General features: G+C 41.3%; 1 protein-coding gene across 2 annotated transcripts; it reads right to left on the bottom strand.

The window, feature by feature from the left end:
* Positions 1–3,398: 3,398 nt before the first annotated feature.
* smad5 (SMAD family member 5) lies at positions 3,399–17,159 on the bottom strand. 2 transcript variants are annotated; one of them, XM_053879628.1, is made up of 7 exons: positions 17,002–17,159; positions 10,855–11,742; positions 7,051–7,338; positions 5,947–6,138; positions 5,045–5,266; positions 4,705–4,961; positions 3,399–4,403 (listed from the first exon to the last, which is right to left on the bottom strand). In XM_053879628.1, exons 2-7 carry the CDS (start codon positions 11,255–11,257, stop codon positions 4,260–4,262), a joined length of 1,506 nt encoding a protein of 501 aa, XP_053735603.1. In that variant the 5' UTR covers positions 11,258–11,742; positions 17,002–17,159; the 3' UTR covers positions 3,399–4,259. The 2 variants fall into 2 exon arrangements, with proteins under 2 accessions (XP_053735603.1, XP_053735604.1); XM_053879629.1 differs by having other exon boundaries at positions 6,031–6,138.
* Between the last annotated feature and the right edge of the window lie 230 nt (positions 17,160–17,389).

The raw sequence follows: 17,389 nt of genomic DNA, 5'->3' as shown, positions 1-17,389 counted from the left end.
CGGCTGTTACGGTAAATAAGCGCAGGAACATTTAAACTTCAACAGATTAGACAAATCAGAGGTTTAAAGATGAGTATCGCTGCAGTGGCCTTCAAAAAAACCCATAGTGTTTCAAGTGTCATGTGTAAACACGCTGTCGAAGGAATCAAATTTGTTTCGGTGACATTTCGCCAAGCGGGGCATTTGTTTTTAGAATAATTACGATGTACACCAACGTGGACCAATAGCAAGTTGACCATACGGGTAACAACTACTATTTTAATAATTATTTACATTCATTGTTATTACAGTAATCATTTAATAGCAGTTACATTTCCACACTATTGAGATATTTTCTTCCTGTATTTGATACAGATTATTACTTTGTATCTGACCATCCTTTTTGCTACATCCGGAATAACAGCTATTTATGAAAAAAATAACGTAAAAAAACATCAAAAAACTGTTCTTTTGTATGTAACAGAAAATGTGGCAACAGTCATTTGTGTCCTATATCTTTTTCAATCAATTTACTTCCATAATCATCGAAAGCCTTTATTATCTTTCTATTGTCCGTGTGGTTATATTTTGGAGGGAAATACGTCAGAGAATTCCCCTCGTGAGAACTGATGTGTTTCACTTTTGAAGTACTTCTGTGCTGTTCAGTGAATGTAATGCTTTCAAAGTCCACCTGAAGAAACACATTGTCACAAATATTCAATGACTATGACTGAATCAGTGTTTGTTTCATTCTCCCCTAAAACATTCTTATTACATTTGACATTTGCATGACTTATATATATCTTTGCTTCATATAACATTGCTTCTACATTTAGTGTAGGCAAAATTTCTTGTGTATCTCACAGGCTCAAAAGGAGCAGAGTGAAGAACAGCCCCTTACCCACTTCCCCTATTTTATGAAAAGTGGTTGTGTGTAACATGTGTGTAACTATGTGTGTGATGTCTTATATGTTGTGTGGTGTGTTGCTGCCAGTTAGTTGCTTCTAATCTTCTAATCCTCTCTCGATTAATCTTCCCATTTCAGTGTGACATTTTTTTGATTTAGCGGTGATGTGCCGATAAAGTTTCATGAAGCACAGTTTCATTTTCATTTGCAGAGTGCAGTCAGAGCTTCCTTGAGGCCTTTGGAGGTTATGTTTTTACTAGGGATGCTCCGATCAGGATTTTTGATGCAGATCACAGATACCGATCATGTGGATTGACAATGAGACCTTCTGTGTCCATGATGTGAAAAAATGAACTTGATGGGCAGTGACAGGTAGTGATCGGTATTCACCGATCCCACTGAAATTGGCCGATTATGATCGGTGACCGATCAATCGGAGCATCCCGAGTTTTTACCTGTCTATTAGCAAAATAACAGAATACATTTCAGTTGAAATTTTAACTAAGTGAACACACGATTACATTTTGATCGTGTTCCTGATTTCCATAAAAAAAAAACGGGAATCTTTTGAAAGATGTGTTTTGGAGTCCTGGCACTTTGGGAACTTGAATGATGTTCTGACATCACTTGAACGCAGCAGTGTTTCCACTAGCTGCCACTTGCAATCTTCATCAGAGACAAACAGACGATCAGAAATGAGCATTGAATTTGCACTGAAAAAAAGTTTATTTCATCTTTTGAAATATATTTCCATAGGCATTAACGTCTCTCAGATCTCTGGAGGTCATCCTATCTCCCTACCTGTTCAAAAAGCTGAGGCCCACAATGGGTGTCTACCTGCCTGACTTCTTGGGAACCAATGCGCAGCCGGAGTAGAACGCCGCCTGGACCTCTGTCTCTAGAATTGTAGAGCTTGAGCATCTTTCTGACCTATGGAGGAAGAGGAGGGCACGGATGGTCCCAAATTTCCTCAATACAGTCTGTGAGGTTCATGAACTGAAGGCTGGACGCAGACGAACCTACACAGGGGGTGAGGTCCATGCATCCAGTGGGAAAGTCTACCTTTCAAAAACCTCTTAGGTCGTGGAAAAACCAGGGGGAGGATTCACATGGACTGCCACATAATGTCCACAGTGTGAGTCCTCCTGATGTTTCTGGGACACCAGAACAGTTTGTGTCAAAGCAGAAGAGGCGGTGATCCATTTTGTGTCAGACCTGCATCTTCTGAGAGGTTGGTAGAGAGTCCAATTGACAGAAGGCCGTCAAGGGTGATCCCCCTTGATCATGGACAGAGCAGGGAGGACCATAACATCCTGATTTTCCCTCTTAGGAGTGTTGACCAAACTGATCTCAGTGCCAACAGAGGAGTTAACACGTACTTTAGGAAAACACTCAATGTCAGTATGGCACTTCTCATTATTTAAATAATGTTTTTCAGAAGCTGACTGGAAGAATGTCCTCTTCTTCCCGCGGCCAGTGTTAGCAGAACTAGCAACCGACTATTTTCCCAAGTCAGACTGTCAGTTTCAACTGTTGGAGCTGCTGGGGCCTGGTTGGTCTTAATGGGCCTCGCAGCGAACTGGAAGATTGAGTTAGCAGTAGCAAGGCCTTCTGGAGGATGGTGGGTGAAGCCTGGAGCACGGAAGGAAAGGCCCCAGCAGGAGAGATGGACTCTTTACCAGTATACAGACATGCTCCCTCATCTGATCTCTTTTCGGGCTGTGGATCTTTCTGTGGTCAACTGGCAGAGCTCTGTACCAAACAATGAAGGCATATTGCTTTACCTTGTATGTAGGTGTAAGGGCCTGACAGGCCAATTCACCTAAAAATAGTCTGGGCACCATGAGCTGAAACACAGTGGGCGGTTGAAAAAAGGAGCCACACACACACCTTGAAGTCAATCTCCATAACGAGCAGAAGACAAGATCAATTATGCAACAACTGAGGAACTTCATCAGTACTTTCAATTCAGTGCCGTGTTTCTTAGGTGCACATGAAGACAAATGCGGATGATGCAACAATTTGCCCCGTCTTTTATGCTGGAAGGAATACTGCCCTCTGCGGGGTGGCGAGGGCATGTGTAACTCATCAGTGCAATGATGGAGATATCCAACAGCAAAGCCTCTCAAAAGGGTCAGGCCTGCGAAAGTACAAATAAGAGCGGTTTCAATGCAACAGCCATCAAGTGTTTGCAGTTTCACCTAATGATCACTGCGACAGGATGGAATGAGGGACAAGTAAGCAGTGGTACCCATCAACCTATTTAGTACGATAGTTGTGGTTTCAGTTGCCTTACCCAAAAAAGAAGAAAACATTGAGCACATAACTGGCTTGAAAGCTCCATGAGTCTTGCTGGTGAAAGAATGTGTGGAATCTCCACACTTAAAAAAAAAAAAAACAGTCTTAAGTAATTTTCACAGAGAATTCTAAAAAACTCAGTTATAAATGACATCAGTAATGAAACAGATTTGTCTAATTGGAGAGTGAAAGAAGTGCAACACGTGCTCCAAAAGTCAAATAAGTTTATTTCATCAAGTCAATTATCTAGCAATAACTGTCTTGGTACCCAGGGCACAATTCAATATGCCTCCACAAAATTCTCAAGTGCACAATATTGTTAGTACAGTGAGTATGCAGACAATGTTACTTGTACATGAATAGGAGAGTACAGACTAGAAATCAATAATGATGTTCAATGTTGGATTATATCATAAATGACTACTTCTATGACAATAGACGCAACATTTACAATGTTAGCTTATGGCATGTTAGAACTCTTCAGTGATTCCTTGCTCATATCTAATACCTGGTCGGCCATCACTTTTCCAAAAGGTGGTATCTCAGTGTTTATTTCTATCACTGTATTACAGAAAACATTGTTGCAATATCCACAGTAAATCCCAAGGATAAAACAGTGAGATTTGTGAGAAACTATTTGATAATGTGACAAAATCAGTAAATGCATCTATTGGACACAAGGAAACAGTTCTGCTTTGTTAAAAACTAGATAAAGAAATAAAAAATGGAGACAACCAGATAAGTGGGACACAGAAATCAACATTAGTCAAGTTCACACTTGAGCCTCAGCAGCTCAAAAGGATTTGCTCTCCGAGCTGTAGTGTTCACGTTGTCCTTGCTGCTTGAAATCTCTCACTTGGTATCTGCCTGTAACATTTCTCGGTCCCAACCACTGGAATCTGGCTGCTTTGTTCTCCAATACCAAAGAGAGAGCTCATTCCCTTCCCCAGTTATTCTATTAAGACCACTTTAAATTATGAATCACCAATGGGTGGACAAAATGAGGGAAAGATTAAAAACATAAAAAAAAAACAAAAAAAAAAAAAGGACTTAAAGACAAAGCACTTCTGAACCATTAGGAAACAGAGGAGATTGGGTTCAGCGGTGAGCCCATTTGCGTAAGAACCTTGTCAAGCCACTGGAGTGGGCCATGCAGATGCACTTCAATCCAACAGGGGGTGCTTGTGACATCCTGTCGGTGATACTCCGCTCCCCACCCCTGAAAAGTGGAAAAATGCATGCCGAATTACACAGAAGCCAACTCACTGCACCTCCACAGTAATGTCAAGTGTTAAGATATAATAAGGAAATAGCTTCAAAACTATGTTAAAGAACTTTATTGTAAGTCACACATCATATCACAGGAGACTCCAGCACAGTGTGCCAGCTGCTGTGTTCGCCAGTTGTGTCCAGCTCAAGGACATGTCTGAAATGCCGATTGAACTGGCAATGTTTCAACACACTGGCAACTAGTGCTTTTCAACTACAAGGAAGGAAAAGTTTTGTAATGAGGACAGTACCTTGACAAAACTCATCCTAATGGTGCACATCTTGGTAAGCTCGTAGACTGCCTCAAAGCCATGATTGACAGACTGGGCCAGAAGCTGGGCAAACTCCTGGTTGTTAAAGATTTTGAGGCTGCAGCCGCTAGGTATCTTGCAGACAGTGGTAGGATGGAAGCCATGGTGATAATTACAGTTACGGCTTTGTACAAAAATGCTGGTGTCACTGAGACACTCTGCGTATACTTCTCCTCCCACGTAGTAAAGATGAACTCCTGTGAGATAAAGAAGCGAGACAGCTGGGTTGGTAATCTTACATGGGCAGACACGTTAGAACTATCAGCGCTGCAAATCCTACCTTTGCCAATGTGACGACGGGTGTTCTCAATCGTGGAATTCCGGTTGACATTGGACAACAGACCAAGGCAGAAACGGTTTCGGTTGTTGGAAGGATCTGTGAAGCCATCCACTAGCACGCTGGTTGAGGAGGCGTGGTAGGCCTCACCTACTCGGTTGTTGAGTTCATAGTAGACAATAGAGCACCAATGGCTCGGCTCCTCATACTCTACTGGCTGTACATCTGTTCAGCCAAACACAAAAGACAAAAGAGGTTTCTCAGAATCCAAAACACAACATACAAAAAAGAACAATATTAATTATTCAACAATTTTCAGATTACTAATGAAATAGTCAAATGAAGATCAGAGATCTTTTTTTCTCCTCTCATCAGCAGCGGCCAGCCACAAAAATGTGAGAACATTTTGGTACTTCCCATTGCCAAAGCATGTCAACAACACCCAGCACCTTACACTTCCATCTTGCCCATCCAGGTCGTAAAATAAAAGTAAAACTTCTAGTGTTCTCACATTGAATTTGTTTTCTTACGGTACACGGAAAAAAAAAAAAAATCTGAATTGAATATTCTGTGTAATAAATTAAATCACCTTTGACCCAAAACGTTACATGAACGTTTTTTAACTAAAAATAACAACCCCCTGTTTAATGATCTGTTATTGTTGCACCACATGCTTCATGCTGTGTACCAAAAATATACTGAAAACTAATATAATTAATTGTAGCAGACGGTGCATGAATGAAACACCGTCACGGTGTCAGAGCTGTGTGAATACAGAGGTGCCACACCGACTGACACATCATTTACCCACCATTAGCATTTACACGTTACACTTAAGCAACAATGCCTCAGTTTAATAATGGAACAGCAGAAAGCTATTGGGCTAAAATAAAGATGATTCTGACCGTCAGTTCTGGTCGAGCTGTTGTTCAACAGTTGTGTGTCAACTAATTTTGGTAGACAGACCAGCATCTCAGCAGCATCCTCACCTCCTCGGGCCACAGTCTGTGGCACCAGACTGCTGCTGGTTTCCATCGATTGGCTATCTTGGCCCAGCTGCTCATCAGGGGGCATGTATGCTGGAGGTGGAGTGTCAGCTGAGGAGAGAGCACCAAACATCACATCACAGACTCCCACCTCCGCAACAACCGTTTGAAAGGTATTTATAATCGAAGAAACTCACAGTGCTGACATTACTAATCACTTGAAATGAAATTAATTAATGACTGAGAGTCACTGTTGGTTTTATAAGGTCAAGTCATTTTGTGTCATGTAGTGCGTACATTAGTAATGGTGGAAGTCATAATTCAGCACAGCTGAGAACAAGGCACATATTGGCAACATAGAAATCCTTGTCTGAGCAAGTGAAATGGGAAACAGAGGCAGTTCCACGTCTGGTGGGCATGTGAGCATGTGCAGTGCGGGCAGTTCCACGTTTGGTGACGGGGTGAAGATCTGACTTCCTCTCAAGCCACAAATCATGGAGTACTTTAAACTATCTTCAAACAATATAATACACATTTGTAAGATAGAGAAATAAAGGCATGCTGGCTCTTATTTTGTCGTGGCAGTGCACCATGATCATTTACATGGAGCGGACTCAAGTTCCTGTTGAATCGGATTTGAAATAATGGTGTGTCAGAAATAATGAAATTGTGATTTTGTCTCACAGCATTGTTGAGAATGTTTCTGAACTCATAGGACACACGTTCAAGAGACGTTATCAGGGTGTTGGGCTGTGGTAGTCAAGGCATTTGCCATTGTAGGGGTGTCAGATGTCAATCGAAGGCAAAGCGCTTTCCACTAACAAAGCTTCACATTCAGGATGAGCAAGGAGAATAGTGTTGATTTGTCATAATATCTTGAATACTCAAATCCCTGAAGAGATAGGATAACATTATTATTCAGTCCCGTTTAGGCAAGTAAAAACATTTATGATTATGTAAACAGAGAGCATACAATCTGCCTTGCAATTCAGAGTGGGGCCAGAAATCAATAACACAGCGTACCTGGGAGCTGGAATGGACTGGAGGGCCCTGAGCTGGCAGGCGAGTTTGGATAGGTACCACTGCTGGCTGGAGATGGAGGATAAGGAGAGTTTGGAGAGATGGGGAAAGAGCCACTGCTGACTCCACCCGTACTGCTGCTGCCGCCACTATGGGGCTGCTGGAAGGATTCTGGAAAGGTTGCGTTGAGGGGCATGTGCTGCTCATTGTGGGATAGGTTGCGGAACTGGACCAACAGGCTGTGCTGTGGGTTAAACTCGCTATGTCTGGGTACCAGGACAGGAGGGAGCACTGAAAACAGAAAGGTGGAAGAAAATTATTTCACGACAATGTGCAGAAGAAGAGCAAGAAGAAGACATGTTTTTGTGATTCAGGTAGATTATCAGAATCATTTCTGTTCAGACTTTAAATGCATCCAATTGTGCATTCACTGTCATCACTCCATCTCCTTGATCCTTCCATATGTATTCGTATAACCAAATTGACTTTGGCTTGTCAAAACAGCAAAAAAAGAAGCAAAACAACTCTATAGGCATCAGTTATCAATGGACAGGATCCTGCTGGCATCATGAGATTTAAAAAAAAAAAAAAAAAATCATACTGACTAAGATTTAGGGATCAGGTTTATTCAGCTAAAACAGCAATAAAACAGCTAAATTTATGATTAAAAAAACACTTATTGATCAGAGTTGCTGCCGATTTACTTTACTTCATGACTAAAATACATTTCTATTTTATTCCACTTCAACCAAGCTTCATGTTGCAAGAACAAACAAAACAAAAGGAACTGTACATCAATTTCAATGTATTTATTATTGAGAAGCACAGTTAATGTCAACAAAACCCTTGTCTTTATTCACACTAATGTAGCTCAATTTGCAGCGTCCTATTCACAATAACTTGCCAGCAAAGATGGACACAAACTTTAAAATTACAAGTTTGAGAAACTTAAAACTCGAACTACAGGTAATGCCGTTACTCAAACATCGCCACAAGGAATTATAACGTACTTGAACACACGGCATGTTCAACTGGCTACAAGTGAGTATAGAAAAAGTACAGGTTGAATAGTTCATCATAGTTTTTAAATGTCTTGTTTCTGTAAATGAAAGGACACATTGCATCTGAAAACAGGGAGTGGTTGTGCCGGAGTACCGACTGTATTTAAGACGAGCACACTTTTGAACTCGTATGTTCTTTCATTATAATCTGTTTGCAATCATAAAGAGGGATTTTGTCCTCAACACTGGCATTGTTCTCGCTCATTGCTTAACTATAAGTTACGATATTAGATGAAACAAAACAAGCCACTATTAGCCGAGATGGCGTATAAAAGGGTGGTGATACAATCTCTCCTTACTGTATCCAAAAGAAATCAGAGTCCAGTTTCTGTACATACCTTTCTACATGTGATCGATCACTATGTTCACTCTATGCTCACGTAATATTTTTACGTGTCTTCTACTGTCCACTTGTTACGATTCTTTTTGTTGCTTCTCAATTCACTGATTGTATGTTTATGTTGTGAAGATGACCGACTTCACTCTATTTGGGTATTTAAATCATTATAAGCATTCCTTTGGAGTTAATCAACCATTGGTCGTTGGTGGAAATCCTACCTGGTACTTAGGGATAAAACTGATGTCCAACATAAATGCTACATTTACAACTAAAATTGAGGGCCATTTACGCATGCCATGTCAGCATATTTGAATAACCAAAAATGATTCGTTACAACTCCAAAGCATGTACATGAGTTAAACACAGACGAACCCGTCTTTATTCTGAGTAGTTGATGCAATCACACGGCCACTAGCTCATGCCACACCCCATCTAGATTGCTTGAGGCGAATAAACTAATAAGACTGCAAAGAGCTGGCTAGCATTATTGATTTTCTGTTGTAAGAAGGGAGTAGGCTGGTAGATGGAAACCTCTTGACCTTTGTGGATTGTATTGCGAGCGAAGTTACTTCAGAGAAGAGATTGCTGCAAAGCTGTAAACCCTGGCGATTAGGGAAAAAATCATCAGTTATTTTGACTTGCATTGAAATCACAAAAAAATCATTGATTTGCTTTATTAGAACTTAAAACTTAATTAATGTTGCATGCCAAGAAAATAGCATAAGATTTCAAAGCAAATTTTGATGCAATTTATGAGCAATTCCCTTTTGAGCCAGTGCTGTAGAGAGAAAAAGGAGTAACAAACCAACATCTTATATCATCAGAAAATATGCCCAAACCATTCAGTAAAAAAAAGTATATTTATTTCAGGGATTCATCTCATAATATGGATTTTTTGTCCTACATTTTAGTTAACACGCTGACTTTATCTGACTGAAAGTGATGGTACCAAATACGGGAGTGAAGCAGTGTCATTCAAAACGTGCACGTGGAGAAGCAGACAGCCATACAAACACTTCTAAACACATTAACTACAGTGAGAGCCCACACTCCCTTGGCCTTCAAGTTTCTGAGTGACCAACTGGTTCAAGCCTCTTGAACTATGCACTGTGATTCAACAGAGCTGTGACTGGAATCTCTGATGGCGAGCAATTCGTCATTTTGTCTGAGTCACTAAAAGTGAGGCTGAATGATGATCTTATTTTAAAATGACATGGACACTCTCTCAACACATGGCATAACCCTTCAATCCCCAAAGATGCAGGCCTGCACAATAATATAGTAGTAAATACTAACAATTACTCCCATTCACCCATGAATGTGATTACCACACACCCTCGAGCTAACAGCTCGCAAGTTAGTTAGCACGGCACTAACTGTTGTTGTAAGAGGAGATTGGTGTGTTTTTAAGGATGTCACACACGTCCCATTTGCGCCACTACAGTGATTTTTTTTTTTTTTTACAGTGATGTGAAGTGTCTCCTAATAATAACCAGAACTGAACTAGGGAGCAACACTGAATGCATCGTTTTAGATTATGCAAATAAGACTTTTTTAGACCTTTCTTTTAAATAACTGGAGGGCTCCGTCAACTGTTTCATGGTCTATGCTTCACAGGGGTATGTGTTCTTGGATTATTTGAATATACTAGTTTAAAAATATACGGTGTCGGAGTATCACAGTGAGACGATATAAGCAACTTTAGGTTAAACAGAAATTCAAAATACGGCCCAAAAAAATGGTAATTGCAATTAGTATTTAATCTATACTACATCGAAAAAATAATAAATTATTCCACAACAAAAATAATTGTTAGTTGCAGTCCTACCTCACAATGGTTTCCATGAAAAAGGTGTTTCCGCCAGATAAATCCGCCTTATAAGATTGAAATTCACCAATTTTCAACCTTTTTGCAGCCGTAGCTTGGCCACCATAATTTGGCGTAATCTCGTGGTTATCCACATCTGGCCAATCGCGACATGGAAGCGTATTTACTTTTAATTAATCACAGTCAAGTAAAACAACTGCCCAGGAGACACCTGCATCTGAAAGTGTTATTGTGGCAACAGCTACTGAGTTTATCTCTGTTAACGTTTGTTATTTGAGGGGAATGGACTGGGAACGCTAAAAGCGTGTGTGTATGCTAAAAGCCTAGCTTATCTATAGCTTTCTGTCACAACTTTAGCCTGGTTGACTTCTGCCGCAAACGGCTGTTTAAGTGCTACGGTGATGAGTTATTGAGCAGCCTCTATCTAGGCTCCTGTGACAAAGCGTGTGATGCTGCTTAAAACAGGTGGCTATGGTCAAAGCACTTCTGCAGTCGTAAAGCCTAAAAGTGAACACTTAAACACTAAACATGAAGATAAAAAAGCCTTACAGCAACAAGTAGACAACAAAACTACATACCAGGACTCTCCACTCGTTTGTAGTGATACGGGTTGATGCAGACCTCCTTCTGCTTCGACCCAAACGGGTACTCGCAGGCCTCCAGGGGCTTGAGCTCATGGTGGGACTGCAGGTCTGGCCAACGCCACACTCGGCAGTAGATAACATGAGGCAGACCTTTTCGATGAGAAACTTGCAGTCTTCCGTCCAGTGATCTTGGAATGGTAACACATTTACTTGGTTGCCCTGGACAGCTCAGGGCTTTCTCCAGGTCCTCCATGGCACCTTTCTTCTTCTTAAGCTTCTTAACAAGTGCGTCCACTGCTTTCTCAGCCCATTTTTCCTCCTCATCACCTTGTTTCCACCCAAGCAGTCGCTTGACTGCAGGGCTCGTGAAGGAGAACAGACTGGACATGGAGGTCATTCTGCAGGCTGTTGTCCAATCACCAGTGTGAACTGTTGAGTCCAATTCAATCACGCCAGAGGGCGCAAACAACTACCAATCTCCAACTTAAGATGCGCAAGAATTTGTACAAAACGTGTGGTTGAGAACAGGAGCCACCAACGAAGGTAAATGTATGTGTGTGTGTGTGTGTGTGTGTGTGCCGCAAGATAAGTGGTGGGGTATGGGAGATGTAATGGGATGAGGCTTTAGCCTTGTCTGACCAAGGACAGGAAGCAGGGGAGGGAGAGGAGTGAGCCGGCAGGACACAGCTGCTGCTGCTCAGGAAGGGGCCTGCAGCAAGCTGTCCGCAGCGAGGTCAGAACCACTGATGGTAGGAGGGGGTTGTCGCTTTGAGCGGAGATCAAGACTTTGGTAAGACTCTAACCAGGCCAACAGGCTAGACCTGGCCAGTACGTCCCACAAAAGAAAATCCTCTTCACCTTGGTCCGTTCTGTGATCTCCAACTGTAATGAAGAGGAAAAGCATTTCAGCAGAGTAATTGGCAAGTCATTGGGCAAACAGGTATCACACTTGTGATGGTGCTCCTACAAATACAAACTGAAATGATGCAATCAGTTAATTAATAACAGATAATATTTAATGGTTTTGATTTAAAATCAATTTAATAGACACATATACATACAGAACAAATTCATTAATACTATTGGTTTCAGAAAAATATTGCTTTAAGAAGGGAAGTAATGCTGAACAGCTGTGCCAGTTTTCTACTGTTGCGACATTGACTTTTGTCGAAGAGTTTGGCATCTGCATATTAGTTGAACACGGTGCAAATAACTACTTATTTGCACTTGAATGTAATGTGCCATTGCAATAAAATGAAATGTGTCAAATAGTTTTCACACTAAAACAATTAAAAAGGTTTTCATATCAATATTTGGGACATTGCATGAATGAGCTGCAACAACTTCAGATTAAGTTCATTTGTTTTAAACATTAAAAAAAAATATCCATCAGGTCCATACAAGCCAGAGAAAGTCATGTGCCCTGTAGGAGCAGCAGATGTTAAAGTCTTGTGAATCCGGCCCCTGCAGAAAGGATGTGACCGCAGAGTGCTGCTTCCTGTCTCATCCCATCTCTGCCTGAAACACTCCCTTCCAGCACACAGCTGTTCAGCAGCCCCAGTCATTGTTCTTTATACGCGCGCACACACACACTCGAGTGTGGACAGAGAATCCTCAAAGAAGGTGGCCAGTTTCCAATCATGGATCACACAAATGTTCAGCATTCATTTACTTTGAATAACTGTTTCAATGTTATCACAATCTTGTGTATTTTTGAATTTACAACAATTAGGACTTTATTCTAGAATGGATCATTTTCAGACAAAATCATTCTTTGCCTTAGCTTGCTTTATATCTGCACTCATTCTTTCTCTCTTCGCATTATGGAGCAAATATGTTTGGTTCTGCATTTCGTTTTTAAGACAGCTTTTTAACCAGTAACCAAAAACTGACACACTGAGTGTCAGTGTCAAAATTCTGAAGTGAGTCATCATGTCAGCCATTATGCTTTGTCATCTCTGTGGTGCAGTCTTCAGCATCATGGGTCTGACAAGGCGAACTCAATCGTTCTGTCGTGAAGGTGTGGGTGGTCAAGTTAGAGCCACATCAGATTTAAAAACAACTCGGTTATGCATTTGACCGGCTTGACACCAGTGTGACCGAGAAAAAAATCTCAGTGGCACTCTGGAGGTCTGTCATGCTTAAAAAGGTCTTCTTTCAATGAAAATATTAACATAACTAAACTTTTGTTGTGTATTATTTTACTATTCATAATCGATCACTCAATGAAGCACTTCCCTCAACACACACACACACACAGAGCTGCTGCCGTGTTATTACGATGGGTGCCGTGTATGACATCAATGTGAGCACTATACACAAAGGTTAAATGCCAGGATCACATACCGGATCTGCAATATTTCACAGATGCCCGATCCCACTTAAAGAGGCTATATCAGGTTGATACCCAATACCAGGATTGGCATCGGTGCATCCCTAGTTCTGGTTATAATTGTCGGTGAAGAACATGCTTCCTAAGTACGGTTGTAGCAATACACTAATCTCACTATACGATATACTTTATTCAGCTCAGGATATTCATGATTCAATAACTTAATGATACATTTGCATAATTTTCTGAAAGATTTGAAGGGACACTGGTTTTGGTGGAGCTTCTTGTGTCCCAGGGTTTTAACTGGGGACATGAGCTGCAAAATATGACAAATTGGACGCTCTGTATTCTCAGCACGACATCCTACATTTCTGATCATTAGTGCCAGTATAAAGCCCTACTCATCGTGTCATGACATTGGATTTACAACCCTGGACACAAAAAACAAAAGAATCAATCTCATCTGATCCAACAACAGACTATGCGCTAACTGACAGCTGTTAGCTCTTGGGTGTCCAGAATCACAGCTGAAACACGGAACACTCTTTCATCATTATACCACGATGCTGAAGAGGTTCGATCATCCTAAAGGTGTGTCATCTTTGAAAATAGTCAAAGCCACACTTTTGAACTATCCATTGATGCTCGAACTTCTCTGTGACTGTGACCAGCTGTAGGTGGTGACGTGGTGCCGTCAGCATGCAGTGACAGCAAAGATTAACAGTCAGACAGCAGTCAGGAACCAATAAGGGGAACAAAAATGGACATATCTTACGATTAGAGAGAATTGGACTATTTCTTACTACTTCTGAATAGGAACCGGTTCTCAACGCCTAGCCTGTGAGCCCACTAGGTCTTCTATGATTATCTGTTAAAAAGACATTAATTTTGTTTTTCCCCCAAAACCACCACAGCACCCTCCGCTATCTTGTCTGCCTTTCAGTCCTTGAAGCATACTTCACACACACACAACATCCACACATGGCGAGTCCACATCAATTTAACCAGAAATCAAAAGCAAAAACGTTCCGTATTTGCTGCGGAATACAGCAATGCAGTACAATTAGTCTGCATTTGTGTGTCAGCACTCCAGCAATGCCTCCCCGTAAACACTCGGTGGACTCAACATCCCTCCTTTCCCTCGGTCTAGGGATGGGCGATATGGACAAAAAAAAAAAAAAAGAAAAATCACAATAAATGCTATAACTTCTGTTTTTCATCATAAAGCTTATTTGTGGGGTTTGTCTCCATCATCACTATTTGTTAATGTTTAAATATAGTTAACTAAGTGTAGAGATGAGAAAAAGGGATTAAATTGAGCCGCCTGTCTTCTTTATTTCAGGTCTCTTAAGAGTTCACATTTCCTAGATGCTATTGAAGGAATATTAGAAATAATGTGAATAAATGATTATTTGGTCATATTCTCGAAATCATTATACAAACTGTCCTTTGTCTTGTGTGATGAAAAACCTTTTCATAATTCTCTCTCCTAAAATGGCTGCTTTTCATTGCCTTATTGAATATTTCACTAAAACTTGGACCGTTTAAGAATTTGTTGATGGTCCCCAACTGATGCCGGGTTGTAGGATTATCGTTGCCTGAGAGACAGTGTCCGCGATCAGTGAACCCTAATGGGGACGCGGAAGGCGACGTCGCCACCAATACCGGAGCGGATGTCTGTCCAATATCCAGCTATTTTCACCATGGTGTTTCGCCAAGGCGCCAGCGGAGCGGGACACTCTGCATGTGTTGTAATGCACCAAGGCAGACACCGCATAAGAAAAAAAGAAATTAGGACCACTTGATCTTATAAAATAAACACAGTTCCAGAGACTCAGCGTCAACCAGTGTCATTATCAAAGGTTCCCTGTATTAAAAATAAGTTTAAAACGATTGTCAACCAAAGTCCATCACACTCTCCACAACAGTCACGCCGCAGAGCAGCAGAGCTGTAGAGCGCAGCACACTGTCACAGTCTCATCATGTTCACATGTGCAGGTCCAATGCAGCGAGTGAGCTGTGTCTATCAAATCCATCGTGAGATGCAGAATTGTCATGATGGAGATTGTTTTTGGGGGTATATAGTGTACGATAAGTTATCGTCCATCCCTAGCTCGTTCTATCAAAATCATGAAGAGATTTCAACATCAAGTCACCAGAAGTCTGACACTCAATCCAAGAGGAAACTTCAAATGATGATGACGCTCCTCTATTGTGACCTCATCTTGATGGCAGGATGGAGCGTTTAAACCCGCGAGCTAACAGAGATTCTTTCAAAGCCGCACAAATCACCTTAATTGTCATTTTCAGTTAGCACCTCTAGATTTGAAGCTAATGATTATTCTATAATACCAGCTGCATGCTCGAGCGGCAAGCTGTGATTTGCATATGATATCAAAAACAACGCAATACTGGAAATTATTGGGTGCTTTTTGATGCTTCCCCAGTGATTACAGTAGCTGACCATGGGGCAGTTCATTAGACTACGTGCATTAGGAATGAAGAGGAAAATCCTTCTTAGGAAGTACAGGAATCAGGACATAAGATGTGTGTATACAAACATAAAAACTTAATGGGACCAGTGTCTCTGGACCAGTGTCGGTTTGGTTTGATCCAGTAGTTCAAATATTTTTTCTGATGTGGTCTCCTGCAGTACGGTGGTGAAAATTGGATTTTGCATATTGGACAGAAATCCGGTCTGGTACTGGCAGTACTGCTGCGTCCCCAGATACGATTCACTGATCACGCCGAAACTGTCTCATAGGCAGCGCCAGCGCTATAACATGGAATGAAGGACCATCAACAAACTTGCACTCTGCACACACACACACACACAAGTACTTTTGAAAATAAAAAAAGTACCGTAGAAATATTTGTTTTATCACACTAGAAATAGGACTGATTGACACTTTTATGTATGTTTGGAAAGTTTTCTTTTTTTCATAAAACAATTTGGCTTTCAATACTGAATGTCGAGAGTCAAATGCAAATAACCAATGCAAGTGTATTTATTGTGCTTTTTATCATTATTGCCAGAACGGCAATATATAGTGATAACTTCACCCATTTCACCCATCCTTAGTAGGAAGTCGTTATTCGTGCAAATCTGTCCATCCACTTCATGACACATGCTCTAGAATGACACATCAGCCCATATGGACTCATGCACTCTCTCTCCGCCGAGTGTGTGCGTGTGTCATAGCATACAATTCAGCCACGGCATGGTAATACATTCAGACCCTTCGGTAGAAATGATTGAGTCAAACGTTGCGACATGAAATTCATGCGACCTACGTAACACTCTTCTACTTGTCTTGTTGTGGACTGGGACTCATTTGACAGATAAAAAGCAGCGCAGTCCCCGTTGTGACGCTCGATCATTATTCATTCTTTCAAAAGGCTATATTTTGAACTCACTGGGGTAACAAAGACATGTCAGTGGTGCTTAAAGACTCTAGCATTAATATACCACGAAGGTTTGCTACTTAGCTCGGCAACAGACCACCGAACAGTTCGCCGTTTGATTTAAAGATCTGACGCCGTTAACAGTAAAAAACGAATGCAATCTCATGACAACACATGGTTGTCCATCAAGCTTTAACCACTTTTGATGCTATCCACGGGAGACTTCGGCCTTACAGACACCCTTTCCTCAATCTGCAAACTTTTGGAAGTTCACAGCTCACGCTAAGCTATGCTAGCTGTTAGCCAAGCTCTCAAGGTAAACTGATAATAGCGATGTATCCCGTGGCACTAAAAAGCAAGTGAAACATTCTACTAACAGATTTCTCTAGTAAAGACACACTTACATGATTATTTACGGTGGTAGTGACTTTGTGATCAATCTACCGTAGCTTCGATCCGTCTGTTGGCGATCGTCCCGTCTCTCTCCCCATGCTATGTCCTCCAGATTCCCGGAGACAAATAGGCTGCAGCCCAAGATGAGTGCATATCCCTCCGCCTCACCAACAAACTAGTTCCCACATAAACGCCTTGCACTGACAGCACATAAGTCTTTCACTTCAAATCTCGCACATCCACCCAGCAAAACCGCCAGCGTGGGTAGACAGCTTTTATATTCGCAGCTTGTGCACAGACACCTGAGACAACTCAGAGATGAGAATTAGTTTTCATCTTTGGACAGTAAGAAATAACGAGCTAGATTCACAATCATAAATTAGTTGACGCACAAAATAA

The sequence above is a fragment of the Synchiropus splendidus genome, chromosome 11 (genome assembly GCF_027744825.2).
Source record: "Synchiropus splendidus isolate RoL2022-P1 chromosome 11, RoL_Sspl_1.0, whole genome shotgun sequence".
NCBI lineage: Eukaryota > Metazoa > Chordata > Actinopteri > Syngnathiformes > Callionymidae > Synchiropus > Synchiropus splendidus.
Note: the sequence above shows the minus strand (reverse complement) of the source record. Positions and strands in the feature narration are given on the sequence as shown.